Source organism: Protopterus annectens, chromosome 12.part0, assembly GCF_019279795.1.
Source record: "Protopterus annectens isolate FY-2018-M chromosome 12.part0, PAN1.0, whole genome shotgun sequence".
Taxonomy (NCBI): Eukaryota; Metazoa; Chordata; order Ceratodontiformes; family Protopteridae; genus Protopterus; species Protopterus annectens.
This window is the reverse complement of record NC_056746.1, coordinates 827,896,233-827,923,137: the sequence shown is the minus strand read 5'-3', so window position 1 is coordinate 827,923,137 and position 26,905 is coordinate 827,896,233. Positions and strand designations below refer to the sequence as shown.

General features: G+C 42.1%; 1 protein-coding gene across 6 annotated transcripts in view; it reads right to left on the bottom strand.

Moving 5' to 3' along the window:
- Nucleotides 1–26,905, bottom strand: part of TPD52L2 (TPD52 like 2) — a 566,267-nt gene that overhangs the window by 306,338 nt on the left and 233,024 nt on the right. For all 6 annotated transcript variants that reach the window (XM_044089864.1, XM_044089865.1, XM_044089868.1 and 3 more), the window contains one exon: nucleotides 17,122–17,223. In XM_044089864.1, coding sequence (XP_043945799.1) covers nucleotides 17,122–17,223 — 102 coding nt within the window. The remainder of the gene's footprint in view (nucleotides 1–17,121; nucleotides 17,224–26,905) is intronic.

Here is a 26,905-nt window from a genome sequence, read left to right as displayed (position 1 = left end):
AGATGCAATACTATATGTAGTAAGTTGAATTATATTGCAGTTTTGGGTGACAAGTTATTGGGAGAAGGGTTAGAGTTGAATTTATGGCCAGTTCGCAATATTTCTTTAATGATCGTCCAGAATTTAGGGTGGTGTTTACTATTATTCTGAGTATTACAGTACAGTTTTGTCTTCCTTAGTTTGCTTTTTAGTACAACTGCAAAGTACTGAAGTTTTCAAGATGTTGTGGTGTTTTACATTTTTGCCATTTGTTCCATGATTTTTCACTATCCTGCATTAGCATTCTGCTTTTTTTTTGGAAAGCCAGATTTCATGATTTGTTTTTAGTCTTCCTTCTAGGAGGTGCCAGGTTATTTAGAAAAGTTGTACTGAATTCATTTACAGCATCCAAGGGGAGGATTTTTAGGAAATTCAGTTAATGACTGGGTAGTAATGACCATTCTTTGGTAAACCAGGAAAGGTGGTGTGTTTTATGAACATGTTTAAAGCTGTGTGAAATGTCTAGGTTTAGTTTCGCCAAGTCCTTTGGGTTTCTAATACCATGAAGGAAATGGACCCCATTCCTAAGACAAAGTATAATTAAAGTTCATGAAATTAGTACTGCTCAAGTCTTTGATATTACCCAGAAGAGCTCTTTGCAGCAACCATAATTTGCCCAGAATATTCTACTTCTGCAATTCACATGGAATTACAAGTATTCGTAACATATCTAAATACAAATATCAATTCTTTATGAGACCCATTGCTCCTACTACTATTCAACTGTATGGGTAGCCTTCTTCCACATTAACCTCATTGTATCGCAAATCCTGGTATTTTATGACTCTCTGTATGCAAAACTCTAATCATTGAGTGTAGCAATTGCAATGATCAATGCTACTTTTGTCTTCCTTTCATGGACTACATCTGGTTTTCTTGCATCTATTTTTTGAACTGTTGGTAATGGGTGATCTCGTAATAAACCTCATCATTTTTGATAATGTTTTGTTGCTCATGTTTTCCAATGCTTCTCAGTTACTCCAATATTGTAATGTTTGCATAATCTCCAAATGCAACAGTCTTGCCACAATATTATGCCTTTCAATAAAAGTCTCTCTGCCATTTCACACCTAGCAAAAAGATGTGCAACCATTTCCAATTCTGTTTTATAAAACTTGCATTTGTCTGTTTCTCCGATATGTTCAATGGACTTTATAAACCAACATGTACACAGTCCACTATCCTGGGCTGCCAATATTAACCTTTTGTCTTTTGGTTTAAATTCACCTCTCCTTAACCATTCCTGTGTCAGATCCTAACAGATGTCAGGTTGTTTCAGGAGCTTTCTTTACCTGCAAATATATTTACAACTTTTCCAAATTTCTTGCGTTCTTGCCTGATTCTTCACTTTACATTCTTTGTTTTTTGGCACATTCAACTGCTGTCTGATTTTTGCCTACTTCTGGTTTGCTTTCAGCGCAGTGGTGCAGCGGTAGCATTGTCCCCTCACAGCAAGAGGTTCTCCGGTTCGATTCTTGGCTGGAGTGCCTTCTGTGTGGAGTCTGCATGTCCTCCCTGCGTTCGTGTAGGTTTCCTCCGGGTGCTCTGGTTTCCTACCATGTTACAAAGACAAGCATCTGGAGCATTTCTCCCAAGGATGCCACGGAAAATTGGCTTAGTTCCAAGTCAGACTTTCCCGGTTAACAACTGTTAAATAAATAAAAAATTTCCACTCCCACTTGACACTGATATGCGTCTGCTAAACTAACCAGGTAAGTCATCTTAGACATGCTCATGTTTTAAAACTTTCAGTACGGTTTGATCTTGTGAGGTCAGCAGATATGTATTGCAGTCCTATGATTGCAGATCTATACATATAATCAATTTTGAGGAGGGCCATACCTCCTACAGAATGGGGAACATATAATATTGGTATACACTGATTTTAATAAATCATATAAGTGTGGAGCATTTTCCTGTTCAACTGATCTAATACCTTTTGCGGCCAGCCAATCACCCCAAAACTGAAAGTTAGAACAGGAAGAGCAAATCGTCTTATAGCTTGAACTTCGTTCATAGATGTCTTCTAAAATATTCCTTTCTAAGCTATTCACATTTGTTCATGTTTTATTGTTGCCCCATCAATTCCCAAATATTTATACACTCCCTTCTGCTCAAGTTCCTTTATATCACATTCATGTCCCAGACTATTTTCTTGGTGCTGCAGCTTTCCCGATTTAAATGCTGCTTTTGCACATTTATCAAGACCAAATTACATTCTTGTATCAGAGAAGATTTTGACCATTTGCAGTTGTGCTTTCAGTTCCTCATCAGATGAGTTTTAAATCATCCACAAAAAGATAAGTCTTTACACTGTTGTTTTCTGGTAGCCAAATTGTAACCATGACCGAATCTGTTAAGCAGACTGCTTAATGGGTTAAGGGCTAGACAAAAGAGCAACAGTGAGTCAACCCTGGAATATTCCCCTTTGAACTTTTATTCCTGGGATGATAATGCCCTTTATTATTGCTTAGCTGCAGAGTGGTTTGCAACCACTTTAGGGTAACCAATGTAACTGATCAACATAGGCTGCATTATATACATCTGTAAGCATGCATTTATTCAGGAATGCGAGATGCTATGAAATGCTTTTTTGTAGGCTATCCATGTCATACTTAGATTCTTCCCCTTTTTAATACTATCCAATATGACTATCTGTTGCTCCATATGACTTTCTATTATTGCCATAACTGAGTTTTCTTCGAAATGACCACGAACTCTATTGGCATCAATTCCAGTATATAGTTTATATACTGATAGAAGGCATAAGTTACTGGTCTATAGTTTTTAGGCTAGTTTGTAGGTTCACTCCAACAAGAGAAATAATACTGCTTCAGTCAGGTTGATGTCTGTTCGGGGTGCACATATAAATAGTTCTTACAGCTAAATCTTCCTGTAAAGATGTGAATACTTTTAGCCAAATGTTAGGTACTCAACATGGGCCAGGGCTTTTCCAATTAGCAGCTTTTCTTAAATTTGTTTCAATTTCATTGGCCGTTACTTCATTCTATTTCATATTCTGTACATTTAAACTTCTGTTTCTTTTATTTCTTCTACCCATTCAGCATCTTTATGTTTCATAGGGTCTTCACAGATATTTCTCGAAAATGTGTAATTCTTTTTTTTTTTTTTTTTTGGTAGTATTTCTATTCTTTTTGCTTGGTTTCCAAATTCTCTATAAAATTGTTGGGTCATCAATGAATTCTTTAATTTTGTAGTTTTTCCCTTATATTTATCTGCATATCTTCTAAGTCTGAAGTTCCTGTTCAAGGGAAGTGAGGCTGTCACAGATACTGTATTGAAATGTGCTCCTATGAATTTCAGTATTTGTGATAGAAACAACTGAGATTTGTTGTAGTTTATTGCAATTCCCAGAAAGGAGTAATTTTGTAGTTTATTGCGATTCCCAGAAAGGAGCAAGTTTGGAGTACCTGCTTTCTTGCTATTATGAGAAGATGCCTGGTCATAGCAATAATGAGCCAGTCTAAATAGAGAACACCGGTAATCCCTGCAGTCGCAAGGCAGCTGCCGAATACTGCCATGCATCTGGTGAACACCCTGGGTGCTGTGGTGAGACCAAAAGGCAGAGCTCTGAACTGGGAATGACTGGCCCCCAGCCAGAAGCATAAGAACCTTCTAGACCACCTATTCATTTCAATGAGAGATGGTATGCATCCTAAACGTCTATCAAGCACATCCAATCAGCAGAATAGACTGAACAGTGACCATTCGAAACTGAGTGTCGAACTGATTTGTTCAAGATGCTAAGATCCAGAATTGGTCTCCAGTCCCATTTTCTTTGGCACTAAAAAGAATCCAGAGTAAGTTCTAGATCTTTTCTGGTATGGTGGGACATCTTGGATTAAACTCTTTTCTTTTGTATTTCTAATGCTGCTGCTTTCCTCTGATTGGGTGGGAAAACACTGGGAAACATTTGAGAGTATGGAGGTTGAAAGAAATAAGGAATTTTATAACCTCTGGAAATGATCCTCTGCACCCAACTGTCTTTTGTGATATCTTGCCAGGCTCTCTGATGCAGGGATAAGCGACCCTGATTGCCTCTAGGAGGAGACAATCCGGCCTCCTTTCAGGAGCGCTGGTAGGGTCTTGTCAGAGAAGGAATATCTAGAAACTTGGTTTTGTGGACCACCTCTGCCGCATGGGCAGCAGTTTCTATACTTGTCCCCCCCCCCCCTCCGGCTCTGGGGGAACCATCTCCATGTGGATCTCGGAAAGGATCCTGAGATTTTCTGAACCACATCTTTTGTCCCCCACGTTGGTTGCTAGAAAAGGTCTTTTGAGGGGTCGAAAAATGCACTCCTACAGCACAGTGCCTTTCCATCCTTGCACATGGAGTGTGTCCCCTTCACTTTTGGGCCAAACAAGAACAATCTGTCAAAAGGAGCACTGACGAAGGAAGACTTGAAGGGCTCCGCAAAATCACCCAAGTGCATCCAGGCATATCTCCTTACGGAGATGCCTGAACCCGCCGCCCTTGAGATACCCTCAGCTACATGAGGGATGAGTCTCATGAACAAGCTTGAGATGGACTGAAGGGTTGCCAATTGTGAAGTTACAGTAGCTTGAGCCTCTGCAGTAGTAGACCCTGAAAGCACACTTGACAATTCCTTAATCAAATCTCCTTGTAGCCTTCTAAAATGTGGCAGGTAATTTAGTGACCTAAGAGAAAAAAGGTCACTGAAGCATAGACATGCTTCCCAAACCTGTTCTGCAAGTTCCTTCTTTCTGCCCGCTACTACGACAATGGCATCTACAGGCAACTCCCTTACTCCAGTGTTCCCCCTCCAGTTGGAGGTGCCAGAATTTGGTTTGATCTCTTAGGGATGGGCTCAACTGCATCAAGTTCTTTCCACGTCCGCCGAGAGATCAAGGGGAGGAGTTACCCAGGAGATAGACAGCCCAAATTCAAACACCTCCAGAAACACAGATTCCTCCAGGGATGGAATTTGGGAGGACCAACCACCCCGTTGCTTGAAGATCAAGAATATCTCCAAATTACACCTCTTCGGGTAGTGACCAGGGGGATCCTTCCCCTTCATCAAAATCTGTCTCTTCTGTGACATTCCAGAGGTGAATTTAAATGCTTCCTTTTGCACTCTCTTCCAGAGTACTTACTCGGTGGGATGTTCCAGGGATCTGTTGGAGAGATGGTAATGCCCTGCTGGGTAGTCTGAGGGGTTTGTACTGGCTGTCTCTGTGGAATTTAATGACGAGGCTCTTAGAACAAAAACACACAGGATATAGAAGGTAGACCTGAGAGGGCAGAGGCCCTCTGTCCTGCCAAAGCAATTAACACTCTCCACTACCTCGAAGGCAGACCATCTCGGTGAAAAGAAAGACAATGGAACCAAGAAGCCATGTTTCTATCCAACTGGCTCTGTTTGCCCTGATGGCAATCCACTTGAGGAAGAGGCCAGAGCCTCCGAGTGCCAGAAACAGCTCTGAAAACTTCAGTCAACTGCAACACCTTGGATCAGACAGACCTGCTATGGCAATGAGAGCAACTCTGCTCCGAACTCAGAGCCGGTGCGTTCAGAGTAACCTTCTGATCAGAGGACACCAGTACTCTCAAATCTGAACCAGACGATCTCGGCAAACTCAAATCTAAGGACTCCAAAACAAAGTATTGAACTGGAGAACAAGCCGTGACTGGAGAGGTAGATCTAGCCAAGACTTCCTGACATGAAGGGGTTGAAGCTAAGAGAACCCCCATCTGTATTTGCACAGAAAGGAACTTCATCATTTTATCCATGTCAGCTTCCGTAAGACTCCTGAAGTACGACATGAAGCAATGGATGGTGACTGGACATCTTGTCTCAAGAAGGGAGACGGCAGTCTTTAAGGAACTGGATCAATTTAAGGGGAATATCGGACAGAGGAAGAATATTCAGAGCCGAAATGCCCTGATCTGAAGATGTTTTAGGAGATGGAGGACATCTTGGAGCCAGACAGCTTCAGATTCAATCTGGATTTTCTGAAAGGAAGCACCATAACAGTGGAAGAACCAGACTTCAAGGAATCTTTAGGAATGTCATTGGAAGAAGTTTTGGGGGGGGGGTGAGCCCCAGATATGGCTTCTGAAAAATATTTTATTTAACATTAACTTGTTTCTTCTATCCGCTAAAGCATGTGAATTAAAACTTTTGTGCCTCACAGTCAACACTACGATGGTCTGGGCCCAAACAGTATACACAAAGTCCACAGGTGTCAGAATAAGGCAGCTAATTTTTTTTTTTTTTTTTTACACTTTTCAAATTCTCTCAGACATTTTTCTAAACTAACAGAAGTAAATAAAAGTACTTTTTTATTTCAGAGTAAGTGGGAAAAAATTAGAAAAAGGGAAAAGGAGCACAAACAATGGTACTGAGGAATACACAAACGTGCAAAGCAAGAGTTAGAAAAATTTTAAAGTTTAATTAAAAAGAATATCAGCAATGGTACACAAGAATATACAAGTATATAGAGAGAGATTAGGGAAAAAAGTTAAGTATAAATTCACTTATCTCAATCAATAATCGAGAGCAAAGCTGACCACGTCTAAAAGCGAAAGCATCAAACGAGATCGGAGGTATGTTAGGGGTTGGGGCGTTATGGGAAGGGAGGAGCTCAAGATTTCCAGCTGGCCACGAGCTAAATTATTGTTAGAGTCAGATCCGAGGATCAGATCCAAATGCAATGGTTGAGAAATTAATGAAAACTGATACAAGATCCAGTGTTAGACTTTCTATACTAAATCCTTCACTTTGTAGGTATTCCATAACTTCAGCTTCTATTCTGTTCTATGTTCCCCTTTGTGATATTTTCTGTATTGTGAACTGTGAAGTTTTCCATATCTGGGTGCTTTTGCCTCTATTTCTCTTCTTTGGAGCAGTTTTTTTTTTTTGTATTCATTAGTTTGGTTTTGTCCTTCGCATAAATATTGCACTATACCACATCTTTCTTTCCTACATCCATTTGTTTTGTCTCTCAAAACGTTGTTCTTTATATTTTCACGCTTCCTCTGTCTTTTTCCAAACAGCCTAAGGTTTGTCTATATAATGCTTTGCATAAATCTGTTTTACTAACACAAATTTGTATTGGAAGCTTCTGACAGTTTTTCATGTGCAAGTACTTATCTTTCCTCTTATTTCTCTCAATCTTTTTGTACATCTTCTATCTAGAAATTCTGGGCTTCTTGCATAACGGTAACAATACAAAATTTCTTAGTCTGCTCTATCATCTTTATGGCTATTTCTTGGCCTATCAGTTTGTGTTTTTTTGTGGACTACTACTTCCATCTACAAAAGGGGGGCCCATCCTCTCCCTGAGCCTGGCCTAATCCCATTGCAGGAATGTTTTCATGTCTAGACTTTTTCCAGTCTTAGCATCAGTGCCTCTACCAGGATTGGGTACATTTTTTTTTTATCCTTGGACTTGTGCACTCAGCTATCTTATTTTTTAACCTGCCTGGTGTCCATGATTCATGCTATATAAAATACAGTCCATATCAGTGCAGTCTTGAGATTTTGTAATAGGGTCCTCCTCATGAAAGTACTCACAAAGACTTGAGGATGAATTCAGTTCCAGCAATACTACTCTCCTTTGCTTGCTGATTTTCTTTCGCCATTCGGACTATCTCTACTAAATCAAGCAGCTCTTCCTTAGATCATTTTCTTCTAAACTAAGGTCACAATGTTGTTCAGTTTCTACTGTCAAAACATTCCTGATGGGTCCCCTGGTCTAGGGCTAGGCACAAAGTAAAAAATATCTTCCACTTGTTAATATAGGAACATCTAGTAGTTTGTCTTCAATACATACTGCATGTCATCATGAAAAAGATGCCTAAAAGTTATCAGACTTGAAACATCCAGGCAATTAGATGAAATTGTTTGATGTCTCACTGTAGAGAATGGGAGATGATCACTGAAAGAGTCGGACATTGTACTTGTTGTGGTGTATTTAGCAAGGGTCTGCTACTAGAATCCAGTCTAATAAGGAATCTGATGTCTTGCTATAATGTGTGGGGATATTAATTAGTTGTGTGAAACCAAATCAGTTCATGCTAGATGTAGGGGAGTTAGAGTTGATGTCCAACTAACTGACATTCATTATTACCCAGTACTATTTTTTTTTGTGAAATTCATATGGATATCCAATGTAGGACATCTTCCAACAGAGCCTTATTGTCACCAGAAGAGAGGTAAAGAACAGTAATGCACATTTGTTTACAATTGTTTAATTTCAGGAAAATAATCAGCTTTGCTGAACTGAATTTTGGTATTGGTTTGTTTTAAGCGGATATGTGGTGGTAGTACAAAAATTCAAATATCTACTGCTCATGGCAAGTGTAACTTTGACATCTGTATTATATTCATCATTCTCATTGCTGCAGTACTTTATTGGTAGATTACCAAAACTTACCGGGGGGGGGTATGGGTCCAGAAACCTCTGGAAAATGGTTTGCAGTGCTTTGTAAATGTATGGATGAAGACCAAGGTGCTGCCTGTAGAATAATTCTAAAGTCCACCCCTTTCCAGTATATCATAGAAGCTCTAGCAGAATGTGGCTGAACACTGCCTGGATTGAAATTTTCATGGTGAGATTACCCCCCCCCCCAAAAAAAATAAATAAATAAAATTGGAAAAACAGCTGGTTATGTTTCCTAAAGGACTTTGCTCTGTCAAGACAGCATCTGAGCTGCCTGTGAACATTCAGAGTGTGTAGAAACTTTCCTCTTTTTATTTTGATCTTGATAGAAAACCGGGAGATTGACAACTTGATTCAACATGAGCTCTGCAAAAAAAAACTATGGGTATAAAAAAGGGGTTGATGCACAGTGACCCTGTCTCAACAGAAAGGGACATGATTCTCCCACCATGACAGAATGCAATTCAGGTACTCTTCTTGTAGATGTCGGAGCAATTAGAAAAACATTTTTCCAGGTAATGAAGCTTGTATGTTAGTCTGACTGGCCAGTTCAAAGGGTGAACAGATTTTCTAGCAAAAAAAAAAAAAAAACAGATTCCAAGGAGGAGGAACCGGTCTATGAGAAGATCTTGGGTGCAAAACTCCTTTTAGAAACTATCTGACAAAAAACAGACGGAAGAAAGGGAGATCCGTGGGCAGACACACTGAAATAGCCGCAAAATATACCTTTATAAAGGCTTAAAAAAGAGGCCAGAAGATAGTAATTCATATAAATATTTAAGCACCAGCAGTAGAAAATCCCCGACGGGTCCCTGGTCATTGGCTAGGCACCAATTAGAAAAACTCCTCCGCTTGTCAACATATTTTTTAGTAGCTCACCTTCAACACCAACTGCACATCCTCATGAAAGAGGTACCAAAAAGGTATCACACCATCCAGGGAATCAGTTGAGAGTTGTTTGGCTGTATCTAACTCCCCTTGCCTTGTGCGAGTAGATTTAGTCTGTAAGGAAGTGTACAGTAATTGCCCAGGTCAAATATATTAGAAGGGAGAACCAACTCTGCCTGGCCAGAATGGAGATCCCACAATGATTTTTGGAGAGTCTTCCTGAATCTTCAGTTACCTTGAATCACTCAAGAGGGTAATAATGCATACAGAAACATCCATGACCAGTGGAACGAAACAGCATCTGTTTTCCAGGCTTACTTGCAGGGCGCCCTGGAAAAGAATGTTAGCTGTATGTTTTGAAAAGAGGAGAACAGATTTATTTGCAGTGTTCCCCACATCTGGATCAACTCCTGTAAGACTTCTTGATTGAGTTTCCACTCATGAGGGGGTCTGCCCAGGATGCACTTAGCTGGTCTCCCACTATTTTGCTCTGATGTCAGAGAAGAAGCTTGAAGACTTGAGCAGCGCAGTAGAGTTAACTGCCAGACTATCACTGACAGCCAGCTCAGAGGGTATGATCTTGGTGCCCACCTGTTCACGCACCACATCATTGTGGTGCTGTCAAGATCTGCACCTGGGTCCCAAAAATGATGCAGAGACTTTATGACATGAATCACAACAAATGTTTCTTTGATACTGATGTACATTTATCTATCTGAACTGTCCCCATAGTCCTTGTACTTTTACCCTCACCGAAACCCAAGCAAAATCTAAAGAATCAGTCAGTACCGATCAAACTGTTGGGATGCCTGGAGAAAAAGGGAGAACTGGACTGGGAGCAATCTGATCCCTCCACCAATGCAGTTGACTAGAAGCCCAAGACTGCAATATGAAACTAAGGAATAAGAATGTGGGGCCCAAATGTTTCTCAAGTACCAATGAATCTTTCTCATATGTAGTCTTGCAACCAGCAATCATGAGAATCATACAAGTCATTAGGCCCAATATCCTAAGAAATTCTTTCAGTAGCTTGAGACTGGCAAAGTAAGTTCAGGAAGACTTCCTTTCTCTAAAGGATTTGTATCAGGAAACCTAGAAACATAATCCTGTGTGATGGATATTTTTTTACATATCTGGCATCCCAGATGCTCTAGAAGGGAAGTTACCTTTGTAAAGGAAGACTACACAAATAAGCAAATCATCTAAACAAGGAAAATGTGAATACCCTGCGATCTGCAGTGGGCCACTACTATGGCTAGAAAAAGTACAGTTGTGTACACTTACCATAAATGTAGATGTTGAAATGTATTCACTGTTGCAGTCATTACATTTGGGTTATCTGCTTGTGGATAGCCCTCAGTCGGCCGGATTAACAAAGTCTTGGGTCCTGCGTTGGTTGCTGTCCCTTCTTTGACGTCAGGTGTATAAAATATGCAGCAGACTCCATTACATCAGTTTTTCTTGCCCCAGATGTCAGGTGGGAAGCAATTAAATATAAAAGCACAAAGATATACAGTCAACAAAAAAGCAAACACACCAAAAAGGCTTTTAAGCATAGTAAAGGAAAGTAGAGGTACAGCCAAAAGAGGTTAGGGGGCTGGAGGGAGGGTAGCTAGGACTGCAACAGTGAACACACTCAAACATGTACAATAATGATAAGTGTACACAACTGTACTATGTTTAGTGTTTCACTGTTGCAGTCATTACATTTGGGTAAATTACCAAAGCTATAGTTGGGAAGAGGAATGTAGATAGCATTAGGTCCAGCTATAAGGCCCTGCATGACTGCAGTGGCAAAGCCAGCTCTGGATTTAGAGAAAATTGGCAAATGATAATGCTTGGTGAAAGTATGTACAGAACTCCAGGTAGCCTCTTCTAGGATGTCCCTGGTAGGTACGCCTCTGAGAAAGGCTGTAGAGGTAGATATAGTCCTGGTGGAGTGAGGTCTGATCCCCTGGGGGATAGGTTGTCCATGGTGCTTATAGCAGAAATTAATGCAATGGCTTATTCCAGTTAGAAATGGTCTGCTTTGAAATAGCCCTCCCCCTCTGCCCCTGCAGCAAATGCCACCAGCAGTTCAGATTTTCTCTGAGGTTTAGTCCTGTCCAAGTAGAATCTAAGTTGACTGTGCACATCTAAGGAATGCAATATCCGTTCCCTTTTATTCTGTGGATTGGGAAAGAAGGTTGGCAAATGAATGGACTGATTAAGAGCCACACTGGATACCACCTTGGGCATGAAGGATGTATTGGTTCTGAGGGACATCCTGTCTACATGAAAGATGATGAAAGGCTCCACTGCCATAAGGGCCTGTAACTCAGATACCCTTCTAGCTGAAGTGATTGCTAAAAGGCAAGCTGTTTGCCAAGAAAGAAATTTTAAGTCTGCAGTAGCAGCTGGCTTGAAAGGAAGTAGTGAGTTTCTCCAAGACAAAGTTAAGGTTCCAGGCTAGGGTTGGAGCTCTCCTGGGTGGTCTCAAACTTTTGGCCCATCTGAGGAACTGCTTGAGCAGTGGATGAGAGAAGAGGGGCAGTTCTGTGTTATGAGCTGAAATGGCTGAGGCGTGGATTTTAATGGAGGAAAAACACAGGCTCTTGTGAAGCATCTCAGTTAAGTATTGTAAAATCTGAGGTAAACTGGGCTCTGCTGTGCTCATCCCTTGAGATTGGTTCCAGGCACAGAATCTTTTCCATTTTTCAGCATAAGTTTTTCTAGTACAAGGCCTCCTTGCCTCTAAAATATCCATCATAGGTTTGCTGAGGGATGGTAAAGGATAGATTAAGTAATTAGCCAGGCTGCAAGGTTCAGTGTTAGAAGCGGAGGGTGCAGACTCTGGTTCTCCTGCTGAGACAGCAGGGAAGGAGTCTGAGGCAGGTGCCATGGAGATAACCATGACACTGCGCAGGAGGGGGTACCAGTTTTGGCGCGGCCAGTCTGGAGCAATCAAAATCATCCTTGGTTTGTCCGGTTTGATTTTTACTAGCACTTTGGAGAGCAGAGGCAGAGGGGGGAAGGCATAGATAGGTTTTTCCAGCTGAAGAACAGAGCATCCACTTTCCAAGCTTGTTTGTGGGGAGTCCTTGTGCAACATTTGTCCAATTGGAAGCTCTGGGGAAAGGCAAACAGGTCTATATATGGGCTCCCCCATTTGCTTGCAACATGTTGAAAATCCTTGGTTCCAGTTTCCACTCGTGTGGGTCCATGAGGTTTCTGCTTAGTCCGTCTGCTAGTGTATTTAATTTTCCTGGCAGGAATTGAGATTGTAGGTGCACTTGGCAGCTCAAGGCTGTGTTCCACAATGCCATGGCTAGTCTGCAGAAGGGGTAAGAATGTGTACCCTCCTGCTTGTTTATGTACCACAAGACAGTAGTGTTGTCCGTCTACCATTAGTTGTCCTGGAAGAATGTGGTCCTTAAAGGCTGTCAGAGCATTCTGTACAGCTAACATTTCTTTTTGACTGATATGCAGGTGCATTTGGCTTGGGTTCCATTTGCCCTGAATGCACTTCCCTGCCAGGTGAGCCCCCCCATGCATAGTCTGATGCGTCTGTTAGGGTTTGGGTGGCAGGGGGTGGTGTGAAAGGTAGTCCCTTGTTTTGGTGGCAGGCCTCTGCCCACCAAAGGAACTCTAGGCATAGGCAAGGTATGATAGGAATCATTGTTTCCAGGTCTTGAGAATGTTGACACCAAAGGCTTTTTAGATACCACTGTAGTTTCCTCATATGCAGTCTTGCATATGGAATTAGAATAATGCAAGAAGCCATGAACCCCAAAGGCTTGCAGTATTTGTCTTGCAGATAAGCAGGGTTTTTTTGGCCACTTGTTTGAAGTAGTTTGTCAAATGAATTTGTTTCTCTGGCGTGAGGTAAACCATCTGGGAAGTTGTACTCAAGCTTGCTCCCAGGAATATAATTTGACAGGGTACCAGGTGCAATTTCTTTTCATTTATGGTGTTCCCCAAACAAGTTAGAACCCTTTGTACAAAGGCCAGATGATTCAAAAGTATGTCCTGACTTTCTGCCTGAATTAGACAATTGTCCAGGTATGGGTATATTTAAATATTTCTTTGCCTGCAAATACAATAACTGGAGCTAGGCACTTTGTGAATAACCTGGCCGCAGTAGATAAGCCAAAGGGCAGTGCAGACAACTGATGGTGCGTGTAGCCTGCTTTGAAGCGTAGGTATCTTCTGCAAGATTCCCTGATTGGGATGTGCAGGTATGCTTCTTTTAAATCTAGTGTTGCCAACCAGACATCTTTACCTAGCATATGAAGTAAGCGGTGAAGAGTCAGCATCTTGAATTTTGGAATCTCCAAAAAGGTGTTTAGAGTAGACAGGTCCAGGACAGGACGTCATGAATAGTCTTTTCTGGGTACCAGGAAAAGTCTCGAGTAGAAACCTTGTCCCTTTTCCTCTTCTGATACCAGTTGAATAACCCCCATGCTTGAGAGAGAAAGTACTTGTTTTTGGGCCTCTGCCCACTGATTTGGGGGTAGGTCCGGCCACCCGCTTGGTGTTGGCAACGTGTGGTTGGCAACGTGTGGAAGTGAAATCTGTATCCTTGGGACACTATATTTTGTCCTGGATAACGAGTTCCCAATTCTTTGCATGAAGAGCAATCTTTCCCCTCAAGGGGGCAGTCAGTTGATAAGTGCTTGGAAATTATAAAAGGAAGTCATTGAGACAGTTTACCATGGGGGGTCTTATCATTCCCGGGGGGGTCTTATCATTCCCAGTGGAGGCCTCCCACTGCTTAGTTCTGTGTGTCCCCTGGGACTGAAACCTGGGGGTTTTGCTGTGTCTGGGTTTGGCTTGAGAAGACCTGGAAGGGGCTGGAAAGGACCAATTCTTAGAGGGCCAGTGCCTACTAAATCTAGGAGGCTGAACTTGTAAAAAAATCTTTAACAGTTTGCATAGATTTAGCTTCATCTTCCATTTTTTTAAGAACTTTCTCAGCCTTGTTGCCAAACAGGTGGTCCTGATTTAAAGGAGCATCCAACAATTTAGCTTTAACATGATCAGGCAAAGATTGCTCCTTGAGCCAAGCACACCTGAGCACAAACCCAGTAACATCAGCCCTGCAAGAGGCCTCTAATGAATCAAAACCGCATTGCAATGTTTTCCAACTTGTTCAGCAGAATGCATTAAATCCTGTAATTCTTTATTTTCCACACAGTCAGGAATCAACATAATTTTCTATTTAAGCAGTCCAATAACATGTTGCTGATACTTTAGTATATGAAACTGGCAGTTTAAAGCCCAAATGGCCAAGGTTTCAGCCCTGGAGTCTCTATCGGAAGGGGTAGGATTTTTAGCAGTAGAAGCCTTAATGCCTTTGGGCCCCTGTGAAATAGTCTCTGGATCTGCAATAGGATTTTTAAAAAGGAACTTGTGGGACGCAGGGACCCTGTAGTATCTGTCAGGTTTTCTTGGAGCAGGAGGCAGGGAATCAGGGGCAAAACTAGATTCCGAAAAAGCATCAACAATGTCTAGTACAGGAGGAACAGCTTAAGGCTTATGCTGAGGTAGGAGAAAGAAATCCCTAAGCCTCTTTTTTGAATCAGAAAAATTCTGGCTTTCCCAGTAGAAATGCTCTCAGAGTATGTAAGGTTTCCCCCAAAAGAAAAATCCTCAAGAGGGGAGGCAGAGAAAATGGAGTCCTCCATCAGAATCTTCATAAGTAGAGAAGGGCAAATCCAGATCATCAGAAGAATCAGAAAAAATAGAATCCTGATCAGAAGATTCATAATCAGCTTCAGTTCTAGGCCTCTAAGAAGGATGGAGGGGGTTAGCTACCCCAATTAGAGTTATTAGATCTTCAGCCATTATCATTTGTTTTTTTTAGGCATAGAGGCCTGGGCATCGTTTTTTTTTTAGGCAAGGATCAAGATTTAGGCCCAAAAGTAAAGGAGGGGGCAGTTTAATATGCAAGTCCGTAGGCCTGAATAGACCCTCAGAAGCCGGTGCCTGCACAGCGGCTCCGGACCCATCCAAGGTAGAGATATCTGCGGGTTCCATAGTTGAAGCATCTCGCGCCATACCAGACTCCAAATGGGTCTCAGTAGAATCAGAAGTAGCGGGTATCAGGGGCTGCAAAAGCGCCTCACTGAGTACCTAGCGAACTGGTGACTGGCTTAGGAGAAGTGTCGTCGGCAGTTTTGGACCTCGGCGGCCTCTGTCATTATCTTTGTGTTTTTTCGGAATCCCGGTAGTCGGATGGCTAACTGACGACATTTCTGGATAATTAAATCGAGAACCGAAATATTTAGAGGTGAAAATATACAGACAATGGATAGTGCGCTGATTGAATAAAGCACAAAACCGACATCAAGGTAAATCATGGTCAGGGCCTATGAGGTATTTGCTTTCCACAAGTAATGCAATTATTAACTTTTACTGACATCGGTAAGGAGCAAGAAAAAAAGTTTCCCAAACTGGGTATTTAGCTTTAGTTGAAGACTGGTTCTGAAACTCGAAAACGAAAATTTCAGGAGTCGGACGATCGGCACTTGTGAACTGCTTCTGCTTCGGACACCGCATGGCAAGAAAGACTGATGTAATGGCGTCGGCTGCATGTTTTATACCCCTGACATCATGGAAGAAGGGACAGCAACTGACGCAGGCTGAATGAGGGCTACCTGAAAGCAGATAACGCAAATGTAATGACTGCAACAGTGAAACACGAAGAACATCACCATCAGTGTAAGGGACAGCCCAAAGAGTAAAGGGAATTGGTAACAAGATCCAGACAAAAAATCTTAGAAATCTCTTGAAGCTACCTATTGGAATAGGAATGTAAGCATTTTTGAGGTCTAATTTACCATAAGACTCTGACCTGGGATCAACGCAAACAGTCTGAAAGCTCAACAACTTGAAATCTTTACAAAAAAGACAGAATAAAGATCTAAAACTGGTCTCAAAGAGTGCTCTTTCTTTGGAAACAAACATTCTGGAATGAAAACCCTTTATTTGGTCTACAGGAAAATACTCTGACTCCTGCATCTAATGTGTTACACACTGAAACCATCTCGCGAAAATACTCTACGACTCCTGCATCTAATGTGTTAAACTCAAACCATCTCTCTGTTTATCAGAATGATTAATTTTCTTCTGCGTTCTTTTACAAACATCCTTGAAGGAAGACTGAAAAGGGGAAGGCATTGCATCTCAAGCAAGAGTTCTCTTAATTGGCAACCCAGGGAAGATATCCACGGGTGTCCTTAACACTGAAAATGGATGGTTTTCCAAGCCTACATTGGGCACTGGAACACCCAAAGACGGACTTCCTGGTCCATACAGGTCAGCAAGGCCACATCAGAGGGATATGAGAAAATCAGTAAGTGGACAAGCCAACTAAAACTGCAGTCCTAATCAGCAAAAAACACCTTCCAAAACATCAGTTCCCAAACACAAAGTTATACAACTCCTGTAAGACAGACACTTTTCCCAAAGTGAACTGACAGTAAAAAAAAATAAACAAGGAAGCTGTCACGAACTGTACAAAAGGAGAGCTTTGTCTCCCTCAGACTTCACTCCCTCATGGTCAAACCACACAATGTGTGGATACACACTGCATTAGCCACAGACAGGAGTTTTTATATAACTGCCATTCAAGACATGGAAAAATATCAAGCTCTCCTTTGTTTGACTTGTTCCCCAAACTAGCATGGTGCTGTTGAAAGCAGCAACCAGAAGTCTAAACCTTTATACATCCTGTAATTTTTTTTTTTTTTTAACATCTCAAAAGAACAGCATCTAGTATCTCACCTCATGCCTCCCAGTGTCTTGCTGATTGCAGAACCAACAGATGTTAAGGCAGCAGAAGTCTTCTGTCCTGCTTGTGACAAGGTCTCCTGAGTTTTCTTATATCTGCAGAGCAAAGAAAAAGATGTCATCAGAAAAACAACTTAGTATTAAGACATTTATGGATTTGGAAATAGATTATAAAAAGTCTTGAAGGTATATAAAAACTAAGGTCAGCCACTCACTTCAACCTTTTTTTTAAACCTTCCCACATCATTAAGAAAAAAAAGATGCAACGGAGAGCAGAACTGGTCAAGTGACCTGCTATAAAAACTGATAGGAGGAAAAGGCACCTCAAAAGTAACTTCCACAAAAATCAAAAAACAAAGCACCCGCAGCCACCAAAGACCACAAACTTCGACTTTAACAAAACCACATACACAAAAAACACTTAACTTGTTCACCGCGTTTTTCGTCAACAATGTAACTCCCTCAGCAAAGCACATCATTAAACACATCCCCCTTATATATAAACCAATCCCACACAATTATCCAATCACTTTGAAACTTGTAATAATTAGTTCTAACAATCACAAAGGAAGCATTTAAAAAAAAAAAAAAGACTCTTAAGTTTTTTTTACAGCAATCATTCATAATACAATATAATTCTGCCTACTATAAAATACATAAATTACACAAAAATACTATCCTCCTATAAAATTTATAAATATAAAAAAATGCATAAATATAAAAAATTATTGTAATAGAAAAATTTTATCAGAACCTAACATCTGTGACAAAAACAGCACAAGAGCACCATCATGTGGCACTCGAAATTATTGCACCCAACCCATTTTTTTTAATTTACTACTAATGGGATATTCCTTCTAAGACACATACTGACATTTTGTACACAAGAAATTTTTCCTAAAATTTATTTTAAAAAACAACCATTTTTCACAATCTTGCAGCTAAGAGCCAAGTTGTAAAACAGGTACCATAGAAACATGTTCATTTAACCCTGGTATCCTGCAAGCCTTAAGAGCCAATTGCCAGTATAGTTCCCTCACCTCAATCCTTTTTTCCCCAATCACCTCCTCTGTCATGTGGGATTACTTCCAGCACAAAAAACATGAAATTAGTCCTTGCATACTATGCTGTGTTTGTATAGGGCATTATTCAAATCCTGTTTACGAATCTCATACATATGTTCGTAAATTCTTCTTAAGGCCCTCTCTGTTTTTCCGACATAGAAGGATGTGCACTTTTTACACTCAGCAAGATACACACCATTTTATCACAACTGGTGTAGGTATTATTTAAAAGTAATCTTTCCCTACCCAATAAGTAGTGACATTCTTTGTTCATCACATACTTGCACTGTGTGCATCTGCCACATATGTGCCCTTTTTCCAATTGTCTCACTATGACGTGTACTATTTTCTAAGATATTTTTAATATTCCTATCCCTTCTATAACTGATATGTTGTTTAAAAATTGTATTAAGGTCTGAAAAATCCAAAAACATGTTCCAATTTCTAGTAACTATCTGTTTAATTATCCCAGACTCGCAATTAAAATTCAACATGAACGCGCTATTATAGTTCTTTTCTTCAGTGCGTACATTGTCAGTATTGCTTCCTTCATCACTTTGAAAACCAGTCCCTAAAATTGGACAAAATCTATCAGATTGCGAAAAAAAATTTTTTTTAATAAATTTTAGGAAAGATTTCTATGTACAAAATGTCAGTATGCGTCTTACTTAGAAGTAATATCTTGTTAGTAGTAAATTAAAAATGGGTTAGGTGCAATAATTTCGAGTGCCACATGACGGTGGTCTTGTACTGTTTTAGTCGCATAGATGTTAGGTTCTGATAACATTTTTCTATTTCAATCATTTTTTATATTTATGCATTTTATAGGAGGATAGTATTTTTATGTAATGTATTTTATAGTAGGCAGAATTATATTGTATTATTACATATGACCTCTGTAAAAAACCTTTTAAGTATTTTTTTAAATGCTTCCTTTGTGATTAATTGTTGAAAGTACAGCTGTGTACTCTTACCATAAATGTAGATGTTAGAGTGTATTCACTGTTGCAGTCTTTACTGTAGGGTTCTCTTGCTGGCAGGCAGCACTCAGTCGGCCAGAGTCCCAAAGTCTGGGTCCGGCATTGGCTGAAGTCACTCCCTCCCTGACGTCAGTGCGCCAGGGGTATAAGGGCTCCAGCCGATGCCATCGTCTTCAGTTTTTCTTGCCCTAGATGTCAGGTGCCCAAAAAAGAAGGCCAACAGCATGGTCTGAAACATAAGTAAACATGAATCAGAAAACATCCCCACCATAAGCTGCAAATACACCTCAGAAGAAGAGTAGAGTGTAGAAATCCATGAAAGAACTCACAGAAATAACAAAAGAGTATAGGAGGGAGGGTATCCCAGACTGCAACAGCGAATACACTCTAACATCTACATTTATGGTAAGAGTACACAACTGTACTATGTTTATCGTGTTTCACCGTTGCAGTCATTACTGTATGGTAGAATCCCAAAGCTAAGGAAGGGAGGTTGGCTATGCCACAGAAGGGGCGGCTAAAAGGCCCTGCAGAACCACAGAGGCAAAGCCAGCCCTAGATTTAGAGTAGAGAGGAAGACTAGTGCTTAGTACTCCAAGTAGCAGATTCTAAGATCTCCTTGGTAGGTACTCCTCTGAGAAAGGCTGCTGAAGTAGCCGCAGCTCTAGTAGAATGTGTCCTGATATTACTGGGAACTTGTTTGCCATGATGAGTAGCAGAATCTGATGCAATGGGCAATCCATTTAGAGATAGTTTGCTTTGTAATTGCCTTTCCCAGCAATGTGGTAGCAAAGGCTACAAACAATTTGTCTGTTTTTCTGAAGGTCTTGGTCCTAATCCAGGTAAAAACGAAGCTGTGTATGTTTAAAGAATGCAAAATCCTCTCTCCTTTATTTTAAGGATTAGGGTAGAAGGTAGGTAAGTGAATAGACTGATTCAAAGCTACCTTTGAAACTACCTTAGGCATGAATGTGGGGTTTGTCCTCAGAGAAACCCTATCCTGGTGAAAAATAATGAAAGGCTCCACAGCCATGAGTGCTTGCAACTCCGAAACTCTCCTGGCAGAGGTTATAGCTAAAAGGAGAGCCGTTTTCCATGACAAACTTTAAATCTGTAGTAGCAGCAGGCTCAAAAGGAGGCAGAGTTAGTTTTTCCAAAACATAATTGAGATCCCAAGTGGGAGTAGGTGCTGTTCTAGGAGGCCTTAATTTTTTTGCCCCTCTGAGATATTGTTTGAGTAAAGGATGAGAGAAGATTGGAGGATCCGTATTGCAATGAGCAGAAATGGTTGAGGCATGTATTTTAATAGAAAAAAAAGATAGGCCCTTATGCAGCATCTCTGTTAGGTACTGTAAAATCAGAGGAATGTTTGCAGTTGTAGTATCAAAACCTTGAGATTGGTTCCAGGCGCAAAATCGCTTCCATTTTCCTGCATAAGATTTCCTGGTGCTAGGCCTTCTGGCTTCTAGAATTACATCCATTACCTGTTTGGTAAGGGCAGTATTATTCATAGCCCTTGAATCCACCAAGCTGCTAGGCTCAGAGTTTTGATTTGGTTGTGCAGGATCCGGCCTTCCTGTTGAGACAGTAAGTGCAGAATTTGAGGTAAAATCCAAGGAGGTTCCTGAGATAGGTTCATCAATGTTGAGTACCAGAACTGTTGAGGCCAATTGGGAGCCAGTAGAATCATTTTTGGTTTGTCTTGTTTGATTTTTAGCAACACTTTCAGAAGAGGAGGCAGTGGAGGGAAAGCATACACTGAGAGGTTCTTCCAACTGAATGAGAGAGCATCCACTTTCCATGCCAGTTTGTGGTAAGTTCTCGTGCAGAAAGTTCGAAGCTGGTAGTTCTGGGGGGGATGCAAAAAGATGCATGTCCGGGCATCCCCATGCCTCATCATCCTGAATATCTGAGCATCCAACCTCCATTCGTGAGGATCTGAAAGGTTTCTGCTTAGACTGTCTGCCAAAGTGTTGTTTTTCCCTGGCAGAAATTGAGCCTGCAAATCCACTTTGTAGGCCAGTGCTGTGAACCACAGATTCATGGCCAGTCTGAACAGGGGGTAGGAGTGGGAACCCCCCTGCTTATGTACCACATCACTGTAGTGTTGTCTGCCCTTATCAATAATGGACCTGGCTGTATAAGATCCTTGAAAACTGTCAGGGCATTCTGTACAGCTAACATCTCCTTCAAATTGATGTGAAGGTGCATCTGGTCCATTGTCCAGGCACCCTGAAGACATTTTCCTTGCATGTGGGCTCCCCATGCATAATCAGAGGCATCCGTAGTTATGACTTGTTTGGCTGGAATGGGACAGAAAGGCTTTCCCTTGTTCTGGAGACAGGCCTTGGCCCACCAAAGAAATTCCTGCTTGAGGCAAGGTAGGATTGCAATCATTGTTTCCAAACTGTGACAATGCTGAGACCATACACTCTTCAGGTACCACGGTATCTTCATCATATGCAGTCTTGCATATGGAACTAGCAAGATGCAGGATGCCATGTAACCCAAAGCCTGCAGAAGTTTTCTTGCAGGTAGCTGACTCATTGAAGCCAGGGTTTTGAAAGAGGAAGCCAGGGTTTTGAAAGAGGAAGCCTTGCATTTGTCTGGTGTCAGGTAAGCCATCTGGGTTGTAGTGCTTTAAAGAGCTCCCAGGAATGTAATCTGTTGTGTAGGTACCAGGTTTGATTTCCTCAGATTCACAGTAAACCCTAGACACCTGAGGAGATTTTGCACAAAGTCCAAATGCTGAAGCAGAGTATCCTTGTTGTCTGCTTGAATGAGGCAATTGTCTAGATAAGGGTATATTTGAATGCCCTTCTGTCTGCAAAATGCCATTACTGGTGCCAGGCACTTGGTAAAGACCCTGGGAGCAGTAGATAAGCCAAAGGGCAAAGCAGAGAACTGGTAATGCTTCGAGCCTGCCTTGAATCTCAGGTATATTCTGCAGTTTTGTCTTATTGGATCATGCAGGTATGCTTCCTTCAAGTCCAGAGTCACCATCCAAGCGTTCTTGCCCAGCATAGGCAGTAGCTGCTGCAGAGTGAGCATTTTGAATTTTGGTATATCCAGAAAGGTGTTTAAGACTGAAACGTCCAGGATTAGTCTCCATGTGTTTTCCTTTCTGGGAACCTTGAAAAGTCTTGAATAAAAACCTTGCCCTATTTCTATGTTTGGTACCAATTCTATGGCCCTCATAGCCAGAAGGGATTGCACTTGTTTTTGTGCTTCTGCCCACTGATTTTTTGGCAGATCTGGCCAACTGTTTGGTTTTGGCAAGGTGTGAAAATAAAACTTGTAGCCCCTTGAGACTACGTCCAGAACCCATTTGTCTTGGGTTATGCGGCTCCAATTTTGTAGAAAGAGTGAGATTTTTCCTCCCAAAGGTGCTTCCAGGGGAAAAGATCCTGGAGCAATCAAGGGAGAGTCATTGTGACTGTTTTCTGTAAGGTTGCGACCTTTCGTCTCCACCTTTGGGAGTGGACGCACTCCACTGCCTAGATCTGTAAGGGGCTTGTGCCTGAGCTCTCCCTCTGGTGCGCCTGTATCTGCCTCTGAGGTCTGTCAGAGCTCGGAAAGGTCCAATTTGTAGCTGGCCAGTTCCTACTAAATCTCGGTGGCTGCACCTGCAAAAAATCCTCAACCATCTGCATAGATTTGGTTTTAACCTGATCTGGCAGACTTTGCTCCTTTAACCAAGCATGCCTTCTAATAACATCACCTGTTGCTTGCAGCCCAGCAAGAAGCCTCCAAAGAATCAAAGCCACAATGCAGGGTACGTTTCCCCACTTGCACTGTAGCATGCATTAAATTCTGTAGCTCCTTATTCTCTGCACAACCAGAAACAGCAAACATTTTTTTGTTTTAAGACAGACAAAAGATACTGTTGATATTTTAACATATGAAATTGACAATTAAAAGCTCTAACAGACAAAGTAGCAGAAGTATAAACCTTTTTGCCCCATCTTTCCAAGGCTCTGGAGTCTATCAGAGGGGACAGGGTTCTTGGCAGAGGCTGCTTTAACACCCTTAGGACCTTGAGAAATAGTTTCTGGGTTAGCTGCAGGATTTTTAGAAAGGAATTTGAGAGTCTGGGACCCTGTAATAGCTGTCTGATTTGACAGGAGCCGGGGGAAAAGAATCAGGAGTCAAGGTAGATTCTGTAAAAACATCACACACTATAACACAGGGGGAATAGCCAAAGGCCTATGCTGTTGGAGGAGAAGAAAATCCCTGAGCCTTTTCTTGGATTCAGAATATTCCTGACATTCCCAGTGAAAGTGCTCCCTCATATCATGTAAGGTTTCCCCAAAAGAATAATCTTCAGGAAGAGAAGCTGAAGGAACAGAGTCCTCAGCATCAGAATCCTCATAAGGAGGGAAAGCGTAATCATGTTCAGAGGAAGAGACAGAGGAAATGGAGACCTGATCAGAAGATTCATAATCAGGCTCTTGCCTAGGCCTTTTGTCTGGAGGGGGATGTTAACCCCTAATCATAGTCAACAGGTCTTCGGCCATCTTGAGCATTTGTTTCTGCGGTTTAGGCCCCTGATCCGAAGAGGCTTGAGCTTGCTTCTTTGCCTTAGTTGGAGTCTTAGCCTTTGTCTTTGAAACTGAAGCCATCCTTACATGCAGTTATGTAGGCCTGAAAACTCCCTCGGAAGCCTGTACCTGCACAGCGGCTCCGGACCCATCCGAGGGAGCGATATTCGAAGGTCCAGTCCCTTGAGATGCTGAAGGCCTCATCGGCTCCTCATGGGAGTCTGTATCGGCAAACGGTTCCAAAGTGGCAGACGTCAGGGGCTACGAAAGCGCCTCGCTGACTACTGACAAACCGGCAACTGACTCTGGCTGAAAATAGTCATCCGTCTTGGACCTCGGAGGCCTGTCCTTATCCTTTCGCTTCTTGTAAACTCCGGTAGTCGGATAAGATTCCGATGACATTTTATAGTTAAATCTTCTTCCAAAATAATGAAAGGCAAAATCGTACCTACGCTTTATAGTGCGTTGGTTAAACCTAGCACAGAACCAACAACTAGCTACGTCGTGGTCAGGGCCTAGGCAAGGGATACAGTAAGAGTGAAAATCCTTATGAGGTATTTGCTTCCCACAAGAAATGCAATTAACTTTTTCTGACATCGGACTAGAGCAAGAAAAAGTTTCCCCAACGGGGTACTTAGCTTAATGAAGTCTTCGGTTTGAAAAACACAAGAAAATCACAAGAGTTGGCCGACCGGCACTTGCCAACTGCTTCTGCTTCGGGCACCGCGTGGCAAGAAAAACTGAAGATGGCATCAGCTGGAGCCCTTATACCCCTGGCGCACTTGACGTCAGTGTGGGAGCGACTTCAGCCGATGCCGGACCCAGACTTTGGGACTCTGGCCGACTGAGGGCTGCCTGCCAGCAAGAGAAACCTACAGTAATGACTGCAACAGTGAAACGTGATGAATAAGAAGTTATGTACTCACCATAACGTTCCATCTGAGTAGGAAACTTCATTTGTCTGCAACCTTTGAGTATCGGATCCGATCTCGGATCAGAGCCGGCAAATTGTTTCACAGCTATTAGATCCAAGCTCCTAGCTCCTCCCCTTACCCATAATCCCCTGCCAACCCTGACTGACCTCAGATCAAGCTTGCCCTCATATAAGCAGCTAAAAGGTTAAATATGCCCCGTAGTGGACTGGAAGGTGGACATCCAGGGACTAAAACGTCTGAAGGTCAGGGGGAAGGAGGGGGGATGGTTGCAGACATTAAGTTTCCTACTCAGATGGAGCGTTATGGTGAGTACATAACTTTCTTAATCTGAAGTAGGTACTTCATTTGTCAGCAACCTTTGGGACAGAGTCCCCAGCTACCTGGATCTTGGGCGGTCATCATGGAAGGATATTCCGGAGCACTGCGGAGCCAAAAGATGCTCTCCCTCTGCAGATAACATCCAGCTTATAATGGCTGATAAAGCTATGAGATGAGGTCCAAGTGGCTGCGGAACAAATATCATCTAAAGACACTCTAGACCTAAAGGCAGCGGAGGTAGATATAGCACGAGTAGTGTGCATGAACTCCCCGAGGTGCAGGCCTCCCAGAACTTTCATAGGCAGATAGAATACACCGAGATCCATCGTGATAATGTGACCTTAGAAACAGGTTTATCCAAGTTAAATTTGGCAAAGGAGATGAACTGGTCAGACTGTCTATGACCAGCAGTTCTGTGAATGTAAAAGCGCAGTTGACTATGCACATCTAACGAATGCAGTTTGTATTGTCCTTTGTTCTGATACTTGGGAAAGAAGACTGGCAGGTTAATGGATTGATTGATATTGGCCTCAGAAGCCACCTTGGGAAGAAACGAGGGGTTGGTCCTGAGGTACACTCTGTCCTGGTGAAAAGCCAAGTACGGGGGTTTTACACAAAGGACCTGAAGCTCAGAAACTCTTTTCGCTGAAGTAATAGCGACAAGGAACGCAGTTTTCCAAGATAGGTACTCAAGATCAACCAAAGCAGCAGGTTCAAAAGGGGGAGCTGTCAATGCCTGTAGGACTAGTGATAAATCCCAAGGGGGTATAACTTCCTCGACAGGAGGTCTGAGCAGGAAGGTACCCTTTAGAAAGGTTTTACACAATTTTAGTCGTAATCAAGGGATCTGACTCATGTCCCACATGATAATGAGAGATAGCTGCCAGTTGAACCTTGACCGTAGAGCAGCTAGCCCCCTGATGAAACAGACCTGTAAGGAAATCCAACACAGTCAGTAACGGTGCTGTGAAGGGATCTAAGTTATGATTCTCCACCCAGATGGAGAAACGCTTCCACTTACTGCGATAGACCTTCCTAGTGCAAGGTTTATGTGCTGCTACAAGGATGGCTTTAACTGGGGAAGAGATTCCGGGAGTCCTGATTAGGAGTGGAACTGGAGCAGCCAAGCTGTCAACTTGAGGTTGTCCAGATTCGGGATCGGGAGATTCAGGGGATGAGATATTAGATCCGGTAGGGGATCCAGAATCCAAGGAGGATTTACCAGGTGAGACCACAGGTAAGGGAACCATGCTTGACGAGGCCAGAATGGGGCAATGAGGATCATTCTGCTCCCCAACCAAATGGCTTTCTGTATGAGTTTCAGTATCAGAGGTAGAGGTGGGTAAGCATAAAGTAGACCGGGAGGCCAAGCATGCACCAGAGAGTCTTTCGGGGATTCCCTGAAGGGGGGAATTAGAGCGAAGTAACTGTTGCATTTCGTATTTGAGGGAGAAGCAGAGAGATCGTAAAGTACAGTTTTGTACCTACCATAAATGTAGATGTCCGATAGGTATGCATCTGCAGTCATAACATATGGGTTGTCCTGCCTCAGGCAGCCCTCGGTCGGCCCGATTCCAAAGTCTGGGTCTGGCCTCGGCTGATGTCGCACTTCACCCGACGTCATAGCCCCTGGGGTATAAAGGCATCAGCCAACGCCATTTTCCTCAGTGTTTCTTGCCCCAGATGCCAGGTGCCCTCTAGGAAGGCTAATTTTGGATAAATGTTGAAAATCCCAAACAGTAGCAAACAAAATATATATATACATATATACATACAAACAAATACACCATAATAGATTCCCGCAGCTAGCTGAAAGAGGGGTAAGCACCCTAGGAATGCCACAGAGGGGAAGGAGGGTGGGTAATCCTGACTGCAGATGCATACCTATCGGACATCTACATTTATGGTAGGTACAAAACTGTACTATGTCCTTCAAGGAT